General features: G+C 32.9%; 2 protein-coding genes across 3 annotated transcripts in view; both read right to left on the bottom strand.

The window, feature by feature from the left end:
* Positions 1 to 389: 389 nt before the first annotated feature.
* Positions 390 to 7,017, bottom strand: LOC111063136 (probable phosphatase phospho2). Of its 2 annotated transcripts, none has more exons than XM_039425309.1 (3): positions 6,947 to 7,017; positions 3,922 to 4,123; positions 390 to 1,412 (listed from the first exon to the last, which is right to left on the bottom strand). In XM_039425309.1, the coding sequence occupies exons 2-3, from the start codon at positions 4,048 to 4,050 to the stop codon at positions 666 to 668; spliced, it is 876 nt and encodes a 291-aa protein (XP_039281243.1). In that variant the 5' UTR covers positions 4,051 to 4,123; positions 6,947 to 7,017; the 3' UTR covers positions 390 to 665. The 2 variants fall into 2 exon arrangements, with proteins under 2 accessions (XP_039281243.1, XP_039281244.1); XM_039425310.1 differs by lacking the exon at positions 6,947 to 7,017 and adding an exon at positions 5,763 to 5,952.
* The window catches only part of LOC111047422 (tyrosine--tRNA ligase, mitochondrial), a 37,159-nt gene continuing 18,579 nt past the window's right edge, over positions 390 to 18,969 (bottom strand). The window contains exons 6-10 of the mRNA XM_039425307.1: positions 18,007 to 18,184; positions 12,257 to 12,466; positions 6,947 to 7,017; positions 3,922 to 4,123; positions 390 to 1,412 (exon numbers count right to left, since the gene is read on the bottom strand). Coding sequence (XP_039281241.1) covers positions 6,980 to 7,017; positions 12,257 to 12,466; positions 18,007 to 18,184 — 426 coding nt within the window. The 3' untranslated portion in view covers positions 390 to 1,412; positions 3,922 to 4,123; positions 6,947 to 6,979. The remainder of the gene's footprint in view (positions 1,413 to 3,921; positions 4,124 to 6,946; positions 7,018 to 12,256; positions 12,467 to 18,006; positions 18,185 to 18,969) is intronic.

Raw genomic sequence — 18,969 nt, 5'->3', positions numbered from 1 at the left:
GCCTCTAGAGCTTCATTACGGGAATATACAGCTTGCTTATGGTATAGAAGTATATTAGTCTAAAAGGGATGATGAACAATAATCAGTGTGAAATAATATTTGTAAAAATGGATTATGCAGTAAGCCCAAGAAAGTTTTTGTTTTCTGTTTTGAATATTTTTTTACCCTTTTGAAAATGGGAACTTCCAAAATGATGAAAACAATCTTCAACTATCTAAATGTTGAAAACACTTCACTTACATGGGCTACGTTTGTACAAATTGATAAAAACCGTGTAGTATCCTTTATTATATAAAAAGTTAGGATCGAAACTAGTCGTTGAAATATTTCAAAGTTTTTAATAATAAAGGGTACTACAAGGTTTTTATATTGTTTTTTTTTTCAATTTCTAAATGTTGAATTATTTTTAAAGTATTAACTTTCAAACATTAACTATAAATCGACATTTTATTTGTCATCTGAAAAAAATAGTTTCAATTCAAGTGTAACAAATCACAGATGAATGACATACTAAACATACCAACATCGTAGCATAATACCTTCTTCATATATGTGTATAATCTAGATTATACAGTTGTGTAATTCTTGCTTTCATGATATTCATTTTCTAACCCGTCTTTGAACTCCTCAAGTTTTATAAACAGTTTCTATAAAACTTTAAATTGTTAATCTTTTTCAGGAGTCTTGGAAGTCAATGCCTTTTGAATTACATCAAGAACATCATTACCAGTAGTCCATGGATGAATATCAGCCTTTATTTCACCTTCATACCGACTAAGCTTTCTAGAAAGAGCATAATTCTCCCTGGGAAAAATAAAGTCACCATGTGATAATCTAAGGGAAGGACAGAGATCGTTGGAGCCATCTCCCACAAAGGCTAAATGATTGAAAAAAACATTCTCTCTCTGTCTATCGCTTATATATGTCTCCAAAACATGACCTTTGCAGAGATTTCTTTCACTTATTTTGCAGAAGTCCTGATTCTGATAAGGTTCAATGTTGAGAAGGTCAGCTGTGTCAAAGAATGCCGGATTGGTGAATACTTTTCTAACAAAATTACTCAAATTTTTGTGTTTTAACCACTCATCAATGAAAACTGAATTGGAATCTGAAATTATGATCATTTCGCATCTACGATGTGAGCTCAAATACTTCAAAAGCTCTTCCATACCTGCGATAGGAGGGATTCTATGAATGGCTGATACAATTTCATCACCAGTGATGGAGTTTTCGTGAATAATACGGAAGATTTCTATCATATAAGAAGTCCAAGAATTGGAGTCTTTGTAAATCTTTTCAGCCGTGCTGTAATCAATGTTTTTCGTAGAAAGTAAAGATCTGGCAACGGTGTCGCTGTTATCATCCACCAAAGTGTGATCAAAATCGAAAGCTACCAGTAGATCTTTTGTAACCTGTAAAAAACATCGTCATTGTAAGTAGGAATGGAATAAAAAATAAACTAAGATATAAGAATGACTAGGTAGCCTATCTAGGTAAATTTTAATAAAATTATAAAATTTATATAAATTTTTCAAATTTATAGTATTTTTTATGTAAAAGATTTATATAATTTTTATACATTCATAAAATTCAGGTATGATAATAATAATAATAATCATGAAACATTCTATACATTTTGAATGAAAAAGACTAAGAAATTGTCAAAATCCACAGATTTATTGATACTTAGAAAGACCGGTTTCGATTATTGCACCATTGTCAATCTCTGATAAACTAAAACTAAATACAAGGGAAGCAGAATTTATACTAGTAGGCGAGTACTGCTATTGGTCAAGGGCATGGACGCCTGCCATTGGCCCAGGCTGTCTGGCCAATGGGAGGCGATCATGCCCTTGGCCAATTGGCGCCAGACAGCTGGGCCAATGGCAGGCGTCCATGCCCTTGACCAATAGCAGTACTCGCCTACTAGTATAAATTCTGCTTCCCTTGTATTTAGTTTTAGTTTATCAGAGATTGACAATGGTGCAATAACCGAAACCAGTCTTTCTAAGTATCAATAGATCTGTGGTTTTTGACAATTTCTTAGTCTTTTTCATTCAATATGAATAATTACCACAATATCAACTTCTCAACTACACAAAAGATTCTATACATTCCTGAATTATCATTTAAACTTTCCCACAGAAAATACTGATTCTGTGTTATTCTTTATTTAATTTATTCTTTTCTATAAATAAAAGTTCTAGGATTATTAAACACTGGTAGTTTAGTGAGTGCACTCTTTTTAAAATTTGAAAAACAGTCGAAACAAATTTTACAAGTTAAAATAGGAATTTCAACAAATTTGACAAGTGGTAATATGTAATGTTCCTGAATTTATGAATAAACTCCTCTGGATGTGTCGTCCAACAACCAGGGAAATTATTATTATTATTATATTCAAACTTTGCCATATTATTACAACAGCTACTTATAGTCTGTGTAAAATAAGTTGAGACTTGGCCCTTCATCCGAAGAAATTACAAGGTTACCAATTCGTGTAAATTGCAACTTTCTCAATTTCCAATTCAACGTCAGAACTGGATGTAGAATATCATCCCCGATATCCTAGTAGTGCTAAAAAAGTTTCAGGGTTGAAGGATTAAAAGGAAATTCAACTTTTATGTTGAAATTGGAAACATTGCAAAGATTTGTTTCTCTTTTGAATATCACTTCTCTTGGAATCATGGGGCGTCGTAATGCGTAATAATTTATATAAAATTAACGGAGAGAATGTCTCCTTTCTATTGGTGTCTGGATCATTTTTATCTGACCTACAGTTATTTTCAATTTATGATTATGTTCGTCAATGTCGAAACATTTCGAGCAGAAAACATGACATTTTCGACATGCTGGAAACGTTTTTGTTTCGAAAGATAAGTGGGTGGTGAAAGCGAGAAAGTTTCTCAGAAATAATTGGAATCATTTTTCCAATCGTCAAAAGTAGTAGAAAGATCGTATTCTGTTATCCAAGGAATTTTAAAGTTAGGAGAGTGGCTGCATGGTAGATTCAAGATTCGTTTTATTAATCATCAGGCTACAATTAAAGCATTAGGCAAGTCATAATATATACATTTTAAAAGTAGGCTACACACAATTGAACAGAAAATCATACCTGATAAAGCATATCTACATAACATTCAATTCAGGTATTCAGGTATTCCTCAAGTGAGTAAAAGGCATTATTTTTCAGATAACTGTATACAATTTTCTTAAATTTGTTTGGAGGCAGATTCCTGGTTGTTTGAGACAGTTTATTATACAATATACACAGTTGGAAAGTATGGCTTCTCATAGTTTTAGTAAGTCTTATTTGTGGTGCTACAATGTTTCTACTGTTCCTGGTATTATATGCATGGTAATCTTCATGAATGGAAAATTTTTCTGAATTTTCCTTGACGTAAATTAAATTGGAATAAATGAAGAGAGATGGAAGGGTTAGTATACCCGAATTAGGGAAATGTGGCCTGCATGAATCTCGCTGTGTTAGTCCTAGGATAGCTCTAAGAGCCTTTTTTTGCCATAGGAACACTGTTTTAGAATTAATGGAATTACCCCATAGACGCACACCATAACTCAAATGTGAGTGGAAAAGCCCAAAATAGGCCAATAAGAGTGTATCCAAATTCACGCAACCTCTCAGTTTTCTCAATAAATAGACTATTCGAGATAATTTTTTTGAAAGGTGCTTAATATGTGTGTTCCAGTTCAGCTTGTTGTCCATGGTATAGTCAATAGTCAATGGTATGCATTGTGTACCAAATTGTATTTAACAACAATGTCAATTAAATACTGTCATTATAACGTGGACTTCACTATACTAGTTGAGCAAGATTTGTGATAGGCGGAAAGTCATTTGTATTTTCGAAAAATGTTGAAGTTACAAGAAAGAACGGAATACCGTACTAATAAAATACTCACCTTATCATTGACCTCCATTCCAGTTAAACGAGAGTTGTAGTACTTGTAAAAATGTGTTATCTTTCGTGATAATGTTACACCGAGCGTGTAATGTTGCCTTAAGTTTGCCAGAAAAGTCAAAGGAAGCATCAGCAATAACAAAAAGATCCTTCTTTATAAGATATAATATTACAGCATACTGATCCTAAATCGATTGTAAAACCTGAAAATCAAAAAACATTATTGATTAAACATTAGCTTATAAAAATAGTTTTTATAAATTTTGAAAGAGCAACCAGGAGAAATAAAAACAAATTGAATTTCTCCTCAACCTTCCGGCAGTCACGCTGTTGTAAAAAGTACAACAGTGTCAGTTTTTTTTTTGCTGCACAAAAGTATTGAATGGGGTGGTGTCAGTGAATGAGTCACATATGCATTCCAAAACTTCCCCCCCTCACTCCACTGAGTTGCAGTATCAACCGAGCAATGGTTCGGTCTTTAGGTGCCATTTAGTCGCGACAGTGCATAAGTCGCACTGTGCATAAGATGGGGAAAGACTGTATACGGGAACAGTAAACGAAGCAATAACACAGAATTGATAGCTTTGCTTGATGTACCTTATTGGGCTATAAAATGGTAATCATCCAAATGCTCATAGGAGTAAAATAATCCAAGAAGATGGAAAAAGTAATTACACAATGAATGAATATGTTTTGACAGTAAACAGAGTGCATAACACTTGGGAAATTGGATGTTGTACAAAATACAACACGCGACTGCTCGTGTGATTGAGTAGGGCGCGACTACCGGAAGGTTAACAGCTATTCATGGTGGTGATCAAAAATAATAATAGTAAAAATAGTGATCCTATATTATTTCCCATTTGTATTCTTAAACAATGTTAGTGTATTAATCACACTTAGAATTTTTCTTTTTTTTATATAAATATTCAGTTATTCAACTTATAGGCTAACAATTAATTTATAACAATAATTAATTTCGACTAGCGCACAAGTTCCAACTTATGCTAGTCGCGCCACAATGAATATACCATAACTATTTAATTTTAATTTGACATTTTTAATCCAGTTGTACATTCCATTTCGAACTTCATAAGGACACTGTTATATCAATGTATTTATTTATAACTTTATTGTATTAGGCTATGTCTACTTCATTTGTACTTCAGGGCAAAGGAATTGAATTTGCATAGCCTCATAGAAATTAACCTAGTAAGTTATTTTAAAATACAGTTGTTATTTAGTTAGGTATTTAAGAAGGTCCAGTTTCCAAAATCTGCATGAAATTATTTTATTTGAATTATCAATCAACAAAAAAACATGATTTCATTTCTCAGAAAAAATAACATTGAAGATAGACACCGCCCAAAAAGAAGTTTGTCTATTTTTTGCATTTTATGCAGTAACAGAAGATAAATAATATTGTAATAGACAAATTGAAAAGTTTAACTCCTTGATGGTGTTATTTACTAGTAACAAATATATTAATAGCTAGATTATTTAGATCTACCTTCCTACAAAAAAAGTTGTTATTTAGTTAGGTATTTAAGAAGGTCCAGTTTCCAAAATCTGCATGAAATTATTTTATTTAAATTATCAATCAACAAAAAAACATGATTTCATTTTTCAGAAAAAATAACATTGAAGATAGACACCGCCCAAAAAGAAGTTTGTCTATTTTTAGCATTTTATGCAGTAACAGAAGATAAATAATATTGTAATAGACAAATTGAAAAGTTCAACTCCTTGATGGTGTTATTTACTGGTAACAAATATATTGATAGCTAGATTATTTAGATCTACCTTCCTACAAAAAAGAAATAACATTTTGAAACTCCTTACCGGTATTAGAATAAATTGATCCTAGTACTCAGTGTACTTGATATTAGAATGTTTTTAACTTTCACTCTGAATTAATCTATCAATAATAATTTATATGGAATAGAATTCAAGAATACAATCTTTCGTTTTTATTTCATACAAAACTACAACATGAACGCCTAACCTAAACCTATTTTCAAAATGTTCATTTGTAGGAGTCGAACAATACATACTATCGATATAACTATAACATACTATCGATAGTGATGTCGATATCTTAGAAAAGAATACACCGCGCTTCTTGAATAAGGTTTAAAAATTTTCTTCTGAACATTATAACAGCTTATACTTTTTTGTTCACAACTTACTTTGATTAAAGGTCAGTTGATAAATTTTGAGAAAATCAATGGATAAACATAAATGAAAATTCAAATTGTCGTTTTTTACAGGGCTTCTCTTGGTATAAATAAAAATTTAAATTCAAGTACCCTTTTTAAAGTTGGTTACAACATGTTTCGGCTGTATAACAATTTCAAAAAGTATACTTGAATTTCTATTTATATTTATGAAAATTGAAGTTTGAAGATATTTTTATTCATAAATAATTATTAACCATGTGAATTATGCAGACATTCAAAAAATCGTCACTTTTCAAAATTGAAAGTGCCGGTTAAATTTTAACCGTGATTAATTCTACAAGAACCAATCAGAGAAGCAGTCTTTTCAAAAACGCCTTCTCTGATTGATCCTCATGAAATTTATCATGGTTAAAATTTAACCGGCTTTTGTGCAACCGGAAAAAGAATTATTTGTTCGAGAAAATAATACAACGAATAAAAAGGATTTTTGAGTTGATGTAGCCTAAATATTACGATAACTATATCAACAATAATCATATTACTGTATTCCTTGATTGAGGCGTTACTCTACATCAATAATAAACAATCAGATATTAATTATAATATTATTGTTAATTATATTTTGTTACCTACAAAATTGACACTTCCATCTACTTTCTACAGTCATTTAATAATGAAAATATTCCTACATGGTTTAATAACTTGGAGTCGTCATTATTATTCAGAATCAATCAGATACCAGCGACTCATGATATTCTGATGGACAATGAATCAACAATTCTTTATCGAGTTCTTCATCAACATGCTTTTCTATTATAAACTAAAAATACTATAAAATGTACTTACTAATAATATGATGATTTATGACTAATTCTAAGATCATGACGTCCATCTGATGACCCAATAGTTTCTTTTACCTGAAACACAAACAGGAATAATTAATTAGAACAAAACTGTTTTCCCCAAACAGGTAATATACCTTTGGATTTTATTTTTTCTGAAGGATAATATAAAATTATTTTGTAAATTTTTATTTTATGTAAACTGATGGGACAATAGAGAAGTTTCAAAATCAAATCAGAAGAATAATCATAATTATTGTTATAATTATAAAAAAAATATCAAGCTCAATTATTATAGATTCACCATTTAAAACTGCTTTTAAAGCTCATAAATCAAACTCATTTCATGAGACTGTTGTTAAAAGTGACAAAATAAATTGAAATTAGATAACAGACATACACTTGGTATTCTAATTTAGCTCCTCTAGTTGTCAATCAAAAGCTTTAAAAGCTTCAAAGTCACTTTCTGCAGGCATGATATAGTTTAGAAACCATTATTTGAACTATTAGCATAGAGGAAAGATAGCATAAGAAGATATCCCATGGTGTTATGTATCAAGTTCACATCCCTTATAAAACTGTTCTCTTTGCGGACGACACGACGCTTCTGTGTTCGAATAAGTCTTCTGAAATAAATAAAATTATTACAACATTTATGACCAACAGAGCCAATATTTAGTTCTCTGCAAATAAGTAGAGCAAAACAGAATCTATATTGTTTGGTTTGAGTAGAAATTGTGAAAAAAGATCAGTAAAACTACGAGGGATTAACCTTGATTCCAAACTCAGTTGGAGTATCCACACTGAAGCTCTTTGCAGTCGCCTATCCAGAGTAATAATCTTATTGAAAAGGTTGGAATTGTGTACTAGTGCTGGTTTAACGTTGATGGCATATTTTGCTCTTTTCTCATTTACAGTATGGCACCCTACTGTGGGGCAATTCAAGTGGCACCACTGACGTATTTTTGTGTCAGAAAAGAGCTCTGCGAACCATTTTTAATCTTGGTAGAATGGATTTCTGCAGACCATTCTTCAAGAGAAACAGCATCTTGACTCGTCACTGTATATTCATGCTGCAGGCTCTGACATTTATCAAAGATAATCTGAGGCAATTCGATCTAAGATGCGATGTATATCAGCACTTTACAAGAAAGCGTAAACAAATAAATACCGGGCGGGTACGACTCTCCAAAAAACTAAATATTTATGCATATACAGGTATAAAATTATTTAATAAACTGCCTGAGAGTATCCGTGATAAAAATTCTAGATCGTTCAGGTACGCAATTTCTATACTATTCAAAGATAGCGCTTTTTATTCGATTGAGGAGATGTTGGCAGCTGAAATTTCATTTTAATATTTGACGTCTATTTAGATATTATTATTGTGAATTGAAAATATAACTGTGAAGAAACTAAGTACCGGAACTGTTTGCTGTGATAGTACTTCTCTGTTTTTGAGTATGTGAAATGTATGTATAAGTTTATGTATCAGGTTACCTGATGAATTTGTCAATAACATGTATTTGTTCACGGCAATAAAAACATTTTGAATTTGAAGTTGAGATGATACTGTATCATATTGTGTTGATACTGTATAATTTATGGTGGCACCATACAGAAAAGATAACATAAGAAGATATCCCAAAGTATAGGTCATTTACGTTCCAAATTTAAAGTCGAATAATATCGAATATTACTGTTCTGTTGAGGTGAGAGTGTAAGAACGGCATAGTATGAGAGATTATCAGTGTCACATAGCTTTACGAGAAATAACTTCGTGGACTATCAGCTTGAGTTAACAGTGGAACATTAACGCCCTATGGGATATGCTATTGGTTAGTCCATTCTAACATCAAAATCAGGGCTAACAGTATTAATCGAAACCAGGGCTCGTGAGTATTAAAATTTGGGACGTTGAGAATGATCTTGTGATCTTAAATAGTGTGATTACATAACCTTAACTTTTGGACAACATTAGACTAACATTTTATCAAATTTTTTAAGAGAGAAATAGTACAGGCTCAGCCTAGTGTTTCCTCCAATGTCATAATTGTATAGTATTATATACAATGAATAAATAAAATAAATAATACTGACTGATAATAGGTAATTAAATCTATCCCCTAATACTGTTCAAATAAACTTGAAAAATGAAAGGAGCAAATTTGAAATTTAGAATATATATGTGACAAGAATAAAGTTGATAGTTCAAAAGTATTAATTCTACTGTATGGGATAAAAAGTGAACATTGTATATTTTACGAGACTTGAGCACCGTAATTTCAAAAAAAATCTCAAGAACGAACTGATCCAAGTTATGTTTAATTTGTGTAGCAACCAATCACAAGATTTTTGTTCACAGTTTCTCGAATTTGGTATAGAAATAAACAGACATTACATCAAAAAATGGATGAAATACTTAAACATTATATAAAAAATTTTTGTGTAGTTGAGAAGTTGATATTGTGGTAATTATTCGTATTAGATAGAAAGACTAAGAAATTGTCAAAAACCACAGATTAATTGATAGTTAGAAAGACCGGTTTCGGTTGTTACACCATTTTCAATCTCTGATAAACTGAAAACTGAATACAAGAACAGCAGAATTTGTGACGTTTTTGTTATACCGTTGAGTGAGAGGAGACTGTCTGCCCGCCAATAACCAGCTGGGCCAATGGCAGGCGTTCAAGCCCTTGACCAATAGCAGTACTCGCCTACAAGTATAAATATTCTGCTATTCTTGTATTCAGTTTTCAGTTTATCAGAGATTGACAATGGTGTAACAATCGAAATCGGTCTTTCTAACTATCAATAAATATGTAGTTTTTGACAATTTCTTAGTCTTTCTATCTAATAATATACAAGATGTCCCACGAAGGAAGTAACAACCGAAAACCAGAGATTTTACATTAAGTTTTCAACAGAAAATGTTCAGTAAAATTCTCTTATCGACCTTAGGTATCGAGATGTACAGATATTCCAATATTTTTGAAAAACGCTAATAACCAGGAAACTATCAGTCAAAGTACAATTCTAAGGATATGGTTGGAAATAGGAGATAAGATTAATATAATTTGTTCCTTTGTTTGACGTAATTGAACTTTTTATGAGCGTTCAAAGTTGAAAAAGTACATTCGTCGAGTTCAAAGACAAATTTCAAACAGTTTGAACGCTAATAAAAAGTTTAAAAATCTGGTGTGGCGCACTCACACAACAATCCTTGCCGTTATGAAAATTGATCACCTGACGCTAGTGTTCACGCGCATCTCAAGTCTACTATTCAAAGATCCAAGCCAGCTGTTGACAGGACAATAACGCTGGAGACACACAAGGTCTGCTATCTCTACATAGTGAATGATTTAATAGAATCAACAGTTTGCAATTGAATAATCACATTTTCTCGAATATCGAGCTTATTTTCAATTTTAGGTGAAAATGTTACTGGACAGAGATTTTCATGCTTAATCTTTTCCACTTGAATTTTTTTGTTAAAATTGTATCTGAAGCCTGATAACTAGGAATCTAAATCAAACTTTGCATAGATGGGGCGGTGCTCCTGAAATTTTTACAGATATGAGACTTGTGGCAGTTGATAGAGCTTATCAATGACTATTTCAGGTATAAATTTGATCAAAATCGTTGGAGCCGTTTTCGAGAAAGTCACGGAAACCCCTGTTTTTGACAACATCTTTGCCATTTCAGCCGCCATCTAGAATTGCATTTGATTGTAATTGTTCGCGTCGGATCCTTATATTGGAAGGACCTTAAGTTCCAAATTTCAAGTTATTCCGTTAATTGGGAGATGAGATATCGTGTACACAGACACACATACACTCATAAAGGTGCGTACAGACTTTCGCTCTGCTCCGCAATCGAACGTCACTCGAGCAGATCGATTGATGATCGACAGGGGAGCAAGAGTGGAATGCGAGAAGAGCTAGCATCTCCCGTAACGTTCATGATCGGAGCGTGCGCGGAGCGTGTTGGAAGTGCGTATATCTGTACGCACCTATACATATATACACACACACACACACACACACACACACAATTATACAGACCAATACCCAAAAACCACTTTTTTGGACTCAGGGAACCTTGAAACGTATAGAAATTTAGAAATTGGGGTACCTTAATTTTTTTCGGAAAGCAATACTTTCCTTACCTATGGTAATAGGGCAAGGAAAGTAAAAACGTCAAACAAAGGAACTAATTATATAATCTTGAGAAATTCTTCCTCTTTCCACCATTCCCTTAGAATTAGATTTTGACAGATAGAATTCTACAGTATGTATAAAATAAGTTGGAGAGAATATCCATGTTGTCAGATTGTGCAAGACTTCAATCTTTTCGTGCAAGATCATAATGACAGGATGTATTAAATTCGACAACACTGTTAATGCAGAGTTGTCAGTTTGTCATACAAAGTCATATGGGCTTCGCACAAATTGGCAACATGGATATTTTCTCCAAGACTCAACTTATTTCATACAGACTATTAATAGTTATTGACGTTTTTCTAAAATATCAAACATCGATAAATCTCGAAATCTAAGGTCAATATAAGAAAATTTTACTGATCATTTTTTGTTGAAAATTTCATGTAGAATCTTATGGTCTACATAATCTGATGTTACACTTTTCGTGGGACATCCCGACGAGGCTGTGGAAAGGCTAAAAATAAACTTTCTACTGGTGATATTTTTCAAAGTTTTTCGATTCGTATATCATCAAGCTATCAAAATGAAAACATTTTTTTTCGATCATTACTTTTCGAGATATGAGCGCCTAACGTTCAAATTTTTGGGACAGAACAATTTAAATTCGGTAAAAAATAATTCCATGAGATTCAGAGGATAAATTCTTCATGGTATAGTTGATTTAATAAAACAAAAATGTTTTGAAAATATCAATTTTTTAAAAAGTTATTCGAAATTTACTAAAAATAACCTAAAATAACCCAAAAAAGTTATTTTGGTCATTTTTGGTAAATTGAATAACTTTATCAAAAATTGATATTTTCAGGTAATTTTTGTTTTATTCAATCATTAATACCATGAAGAATTTATCAACTGAATCTCATGGATTTATCTCTTACAGAATTTTAAATGTTCTGTCCCAAAAATTTGAACTTTAGGAGCTCATATCTCAAAAAGTAGTGATCGGAAAAAGAATGCTTTCCTGAGAAAACTTTTTCATTTTGATAGCTTGATGATATACAAATCGAAAAACTATGAAAAATATCACCAGTAGAAAGATTATTTTTAGCCTTTGCACAGAGATTTGAGGAGAAACTCAGAATAATACCTACCAACTCTAGCCAACGTAATCTTATTGGGCAGAATGTGAACAGTATCGCTGAGCAGCTCCTCAAGATTGGTAATCTTCTGGTAGTTGATGGAAAATCCGCCAGCCGCTATGATTCGCCGCGCGTCTTGGTCGCTGGGAAAACAGCCGGCCAACAGGGAAAACTGCAGAATGTTCAGACCTGGCTCCATCAACAGGTCCTTCACCACAGCTCCTGTAATAATAGAATATCCTCTCTATATGTGTATATCGTATGAAAACACTTATATCGTCTTTTTTTTCTTTAGGGCTACTTTGAATATGAATAAAATAATTAGCAATCACTTGAGAATGGCATTAGTAGCCGATCATGTCATGAAGAAATAATTTAAAAGGGGTACCGTACTCAGATTTATATTTTTATTTACACACATATCGGTATGAAGTCTTAATAATATTCAACTAATGTCATCAACTGCATCATAATATTCATGATTCGTCAATAAGTAAAATATATAAATGTATATCTATACAAATAAAAATCTAGCCTCAAATTTTGACATTCAATAACTTTTTATGTGTGCACCGAATTTGATGATTTTTATTTGTTGTGTTCGTGAAAGTAAAACATAACTTTCATAAAGCATAACCTCACTTTCATTAAGGCTGTTTGGTACACCTTTTTATTTTTATTTAAATTGGATAATCTATTTAAATATAATTGTTAAGATCATTATAAGAGTGAGAAAAAGTAGCAACTGAAAATTCTAAGTGGTCTAATAAGCGAGTAATGGGTTATTGAAGTACTAAACTCCATTTTCTTTCCAGATCACAAACGGTTTCGAATTTTCCATTGGATTTTTTTAATACATTGAGTATTATCATTGGCTTCGTCCTAGTTTGCGTTTTTCGCGATTAATGCCAAAATAAACAAGTTATCGAATTTACAAAAAAAGTCAATTTTTATTGACCGAGCGAAGTGTGGTCTAAGATTCAAGTCGACGGTTTGGCATTTCTCTTGATGTTTGAATGTTTATATGTTTTATGTTGCGCATTTACGGCGGAACGCGGTAATAGATTTTCTGAAATTTGACAGGTATGTTCCTTTTTTAATTGCGCGTCGACGTATATATGTACAAGGTTTTTGGAAATTTTGCATTTCAAGGATAATATAAAAGGAAAAAGGAGCCTCCTTCATACGCCAATATTAGAGTAAAAATCAGACTATAGAATTATTCATCATAAATCAGCTGTCTAGTGGACTATAATACTACCCGTTCAAAAACATCGAACATCTTGAAAATGTATCTGTCCATTAACGTTAGTAGACAGTTGACTATAATACTACCCGTTCAAAAACATCGAACATCTTGAAAATTGTATCTTTACATCAACGTTGTGGACAGTTGCAGCCAGACCTGATAACAGCGCTCACACTCACATTCCGGGACGACACGTCACGGTACGATATAGGACAGAAAGCTGTATGTTTTTTAGGATTTTTTCTAGACATTTTTATTTGATAAATTATTTATTAATTTTTGAGAAAACATAACAGGTCAATGTAGTTCACTGAGCGCGAGGTCTGCTGTTCACAGAACTACTAGTTTATGGACGATATGGGGAATAAAATGTTTTAGTTTGGAAAGATACATTTTTTGAATTTTTAAGAGAAGTTCTAATGATATAGTCGAAACCGTTTATAATCTCGAAAGAAAACAGAATCTGGAAAGTTAGCACTTCAACAACCCATAACTTGCTTATTAGACCACTTGAAAATTTCAGTTACCAATTTTTCTCTCTCTTATAATGATCTTAACAGTTATATTGAAAAAGATTATCCAATTTAAATAATAAAAAAGTGTAACGAACAGCCTTAAAAATGCACGGTACTACGCAACTCAAGTCGAGACTCGACCAAAATGTCGAGTCGACGCTCGACTCAGTCTCACAGTCGTGAGGTCGCGGAGACTAGAATCGACTGGTCTGAGTGTCACCATTTGAAAACACATGCTGTGTCGAGAAGAATTGCTATTTATTAGCAAAGGTCATGGTCATTATTGTTATGAGTAGTAAAATCTATCAATGCTCTTATCATTATTCTAAATAAGTTTCTATTCGATTGAAAAGGAAAATTATAATAATTTTTGTTTCAAATTTGCAGTTTCTATAAAAAAATGTAGATGGAGGAAAAATGTTGTGTACATCACGAGTGAAAAATACTTTTTCTCCCTCAAGAAATTGTTGCCCTCGGCTTCGCCTCGGGCTTCAAACTTTTCCCTCAGGGAGAAAAAGTCGTACTTTTCACTCTAGATATACAAATAACTATTCCCGCACTAGAGCGGAAAGTGATTCTTTGCGTTCTGTAATCAGTGCAGCAATGGCCACTTTTCAACGTAACTGTAGGAAAAATATATAAATGTATATCTATACAAATAAAAATCTAGCCTCAAATTTTGACATTCAATAACTTTTTATGTGTGCACCGAATTTGATGATTTTTTTAGTTGTGTTCGTGAAAGTAAAACATAACTTTCATAAAGCATAACCTCACTTTCATTAAGGCTGTTTGGTACACCTTTTTATTTTTATTTAAATTGGATAATTTTTCAATATAATAATTGTTAAGATTATTATAAGAGTGAGAAAAAGTGGCAAGTGAAATTTTAAGTGGTCTAATAAGCGAGTTATGGGTTATTGAGTACTAAACTCCATTTTCTTTCCAGATCATAAACGGTTTCGAATTCTCCATTGGATTTTTTTTAATAAATTGAGTATATAATTGGTTTTGTCCTATTATGCGTTTTTTGCGATTAATGCCAAAATAAACAAGTTATCGAATTTACAAAAAAAATGTCAATTTTTTATTGACCGAGCGAAGTGTGGTCTAAGATTCAAGTCGACGGTTTGGCATTTCTCTTAATGTTTAAATGTTTATATGTTTTTATGTTGCGCATTTACGGCGAAACGCGGTAATAGATTTTCATGAAATTTGACAGGCATGTTCCTTTTTGAATTGCGCGTCGACGTATATACAAGGTTTTTGGAAATTTTGCATTTCAAGGATAATATAGAAGGAGAAAGGAGCCTCCTTCATACGCCAATATTAGAGTAAAAATCAGACTATAGAATTATTCATCATAAATCAGCTGTCTAGTGGACTATAATACTACCCTTTCAAAAACATCAAACATCTTGAAAATGTATCTTTCCATTAACGTTAGTAGACAGTTGACTATAATACTACCCGTTCAAAAACATCGAACATCTTGAAAATTGTATCTTTCCATCAACGTTGTGGACAGTTGCAGCCAGACCTGATAACAGCGCTCACACTCACATTCCGGGACGACACGTCACGGTACGATATAGGACAGAAAGCTCTATGTTTATTTAGGATTTTTTCTAGACATTTTCAATTGATAAATTATTTATTAATTTTTGAGAAAACATAACAACAGGTCAATGTAACTCACTGAGCGCGAGGTCTGCTGTTCACAGAGCTACTAGTTTATGGACGATATGGGGAATAAAATGTTTTAGTTTGGAAAGATACATTTTTTGAATTTTTAAGAGAAGTTCTAATGATATAGTCGAAACCGTTTATAATCTCGAAAGAAAACAGAATCTGGAAAGTTTGCACTTCAACAACCCATAACTTGCTTATTAGACCACTTGAAAATTTCAGTTGCCAATTTTTCTCTCTCTTATTAGAAGGTTTTGCAGAGGATTTGCTGATCTTAACAGTTATATTGAAAAAGATTATCCAATTTAAATAATAAAAAAGTGTAACGAACAGCCTTAAAAATGCACGGTACTACGCAACTGAAGTCGAGACTCAACCAAAATGTCGACTCGACGCTCGACTCAGTCTCACAGTCGTGAGGTCGCGGAGACTAGAATCGACTGGTTTGGGTGTCACCATTTGAAAATACAAGCTGTGTCGAGAAGATTTCTATTTATTAGCAAACGTCATGGTCATTATTGTTATGAGTAGTAAAATCTATCAATGCTCTTATTATTATTCTAAATAAGTTTCTATTCGATTGAAAAGGAAAATTATAATAATTTTTGTTTCAAAGTTCCAGTTAGTGAAAAGTTGATAGGACTGGTGCGTGCTGATACAGTCCTTTTTTGGAAACTGATATATCAACTGTTGAACAAAAAAATAAACTCATTGGAATTTACTCTGTTCCCACTGTCGCAGTCTCTTCTCGACTTGAGTCGCGTAAGTGTGAGTTGAGCCTTGGACCTCTCTACAACTAGCGGTTGTTCATGTCTGAACTGGCAAGCCGAATTTGTCATGTTTGCAGAGGTTCATTTGAATAATTGTACGAATAGATCCAAAGCACATAAGATAATGTATCATGCATAATTTCTATCAGAAAATTCCAAAGAATAATTGTATGTGGAAATAGAACTCACCAAAAAATAATTTATGTCATATGATCCATTATCCGAAATTTGAAATCCATTGAATTTTTTTACAATTTTCAATCACTCATAAGTATTTTGCACTGAACACTACACAGATTCCAGAATACCTAAAATACTCCTTAGGGTCATCTACATTTATAATATGTAAATTTATAACCAGTAAAATTGCATAATAAAAGACTATACCCAAAAATATGTCTAGGGTAACTGAAAAAATCACATACCTCATTGTTTGGCTAGAGCATTCAATACCCTAGTATTGTCCAAACTATCACTTGAATAAATTACTAAAATACTTCTTAGAGTAATCTACATTTATAATATGTGAAGTTATATCTGTAATATTGCATAATAAAAAGAGTTATAACAACATACTACAAAAGTACCTAACCTCTATCTTTGGGTATAAGCTTTCAATCATTTCAACCTCAGTATTGTCTAAACTATCACTTGAAAGAATCACTAAAAAAAGTAAATTCGTATGGCTTTTGTTGGTGGGGAGTCCCTTGCGGGAAGGCCCACCGCCTGAATATATCATTTAAGCCGTCAATGGGCCTTATGACTGTCATACTTCAACGGGACCGACAGTTTAACGTGCCCATCCGATAACACGGGAGTGATCTGGTTAAAAAACTTTTGGTATTGAGAGGGTTTGAACCCGGGATCTCTATGCTGCTACGCAAGCACTCTATCCACTAGACCACGGATCACTCCGTGAATATAGAATCACTATAATCATTATCATTATCTAAATCTAATAAATCACACAAAAGTATATAAATTGCTGTACATAATCTACTAGATTACATATTAGACAATGTTATTTATTACCAGCCGCTCGGCCATTACACTTGTAAACACAGCTGGGTAGTAGCCTTCTACAAAAACAGAACTCCATAGAGCTAAGAGACTATTAGAGTAGTCTAGTTTTCATCACTGTGCTGTACACAAACTACTGAATCAAATGGTATAGTTTCCAAAGGAATCCGACAGATGGCAGCCGAGTTATAAACAGTTGTTTTAAGGCATCTGGCTGAAGATGGCTGCCACACATGCCTCACAAAACAGAGTCACAAGCCAGAGAGCTGCCAGCTCTAGGGTTAAGAAAATGCACAAGGGAAATTATAATAATTTTTGTTTCAAAGTTCCAGTTAGTGAAAAGTTGATAGGACTGGTGCGTTCTGATACAGTCCTTTTTTGGAAACTGATATATCAACTGTTGGACAAGAAATTAACTCATTGAAATATACTCTGTTCCCACTGTCGCAGTCTCTTCTCGACTTGAGTCGCGTGAGTTGAGCCTTGGACCTCTCTATAAGAAAATGCACAAGTAATTACCTTTGAAAACACTGGTAACATCGTTCCACGAGAGTTGACTGAGGATGTCGACGTTGCCATTGTAGAGCGCTTCGGTGGCCAGATGTGCCGCCTTCAGGCCTTCCTCACCGTGCACCAGGGTGGTCACCTTGTCAGCCAGTCTCTTCTGCGCCAGCCACAGTTCAGGCCTTGTTTGGTGCTAACAACAACACAATATTCATAGTCATGAATGCTTTTCAAAAGTCTTAACTACCTCAACTTAACATTAGATTGCATCTCTATACTTAATTTTTTTAATTCAAATATTTTTATTCAACAAATGTACAGATACATTGAATATCGTCATAGAGAAGAAAATGCATAAAAGATATCGTATAGTAGGCGTCCATGTTCCAAATTTCACTGTCAACTCAAGTGTAGGTTGTGTGGCAGAGAGGACCAGGAGTCCTAACTCCGCCCTAATAAAGGCAAATAATCAATCAATCAAGCCTATAGTCCTATAGTAAGGTCCACGTTATAATGGCAGTTGAGAAACATAGAAGAAAACCGTTGCCGATCCTCTGTCTTGTCAATGCCTTCTATAGACGGTAGCTGATACAGCTTTATTGATGTAATATTAACGGTTCATTCTTGTTTAAAATAATCAATTATTTTATTACACAAGAAATTATATTTTTCGAAAATTTCTAATAAAGATGAAATATTTGTTAATTAATTATTAATTCTACATTGTTACAAGACTATCTGGCAACAGAGCAAAGAGATAGCGCTATCCGCTTTGTAGAATGATAGACAAGGATAGCAATACAATTGCTAATCAAACACTGCCATTATAACGTGAACCTCACTCACTATAACCAATGCGATGGAATTGATTTCATGTCTTATCTTCAATAGTTGAATGAATCTGCAATCCTTACAAGAGATTATTTAATTAAAAAATCGAATAGATGATTTTGGAGAGTAGTTTCATAAATAAACAAT

The sequence above is a fragment of the Nilaparvata lugens genome, chromosome 3 (genome assembly GCF_014356525.2).
Source record: "Nilaparvata lugens isolate BPH chromosome 3, ASM1435652v1, whole genome shotgun sequence".
NCBI lineage: Eukaryota > Metazoa > Arthropoda > Insecta > Hemiptera > Delphacidae > Nilaparvata > Nilaparvata lugens.
The sequence above is the reverse complement of the archived record's forward strand: the minus strand, read 5'-3'. Positions and strand labels throughout refer to the sequence as shown.

Excerpts from the sequence above, each read along its gene's own strand:
- LOC111063136 (XM_039425309.1), bottom strand. The coding sequence starts at position 4,050 with ATGCTTCCTTTGACTTTTCTGGCAAACTTAAGGCAACATTACACGCTC. Across the intron at positions 1,413-3,921 it reads GAATGGAGGTCAATGATAAG|GTTACAAAAGATCTACTGGT; the intron begins GTGAGTATTTTA and ends TGTTTTTTACAG.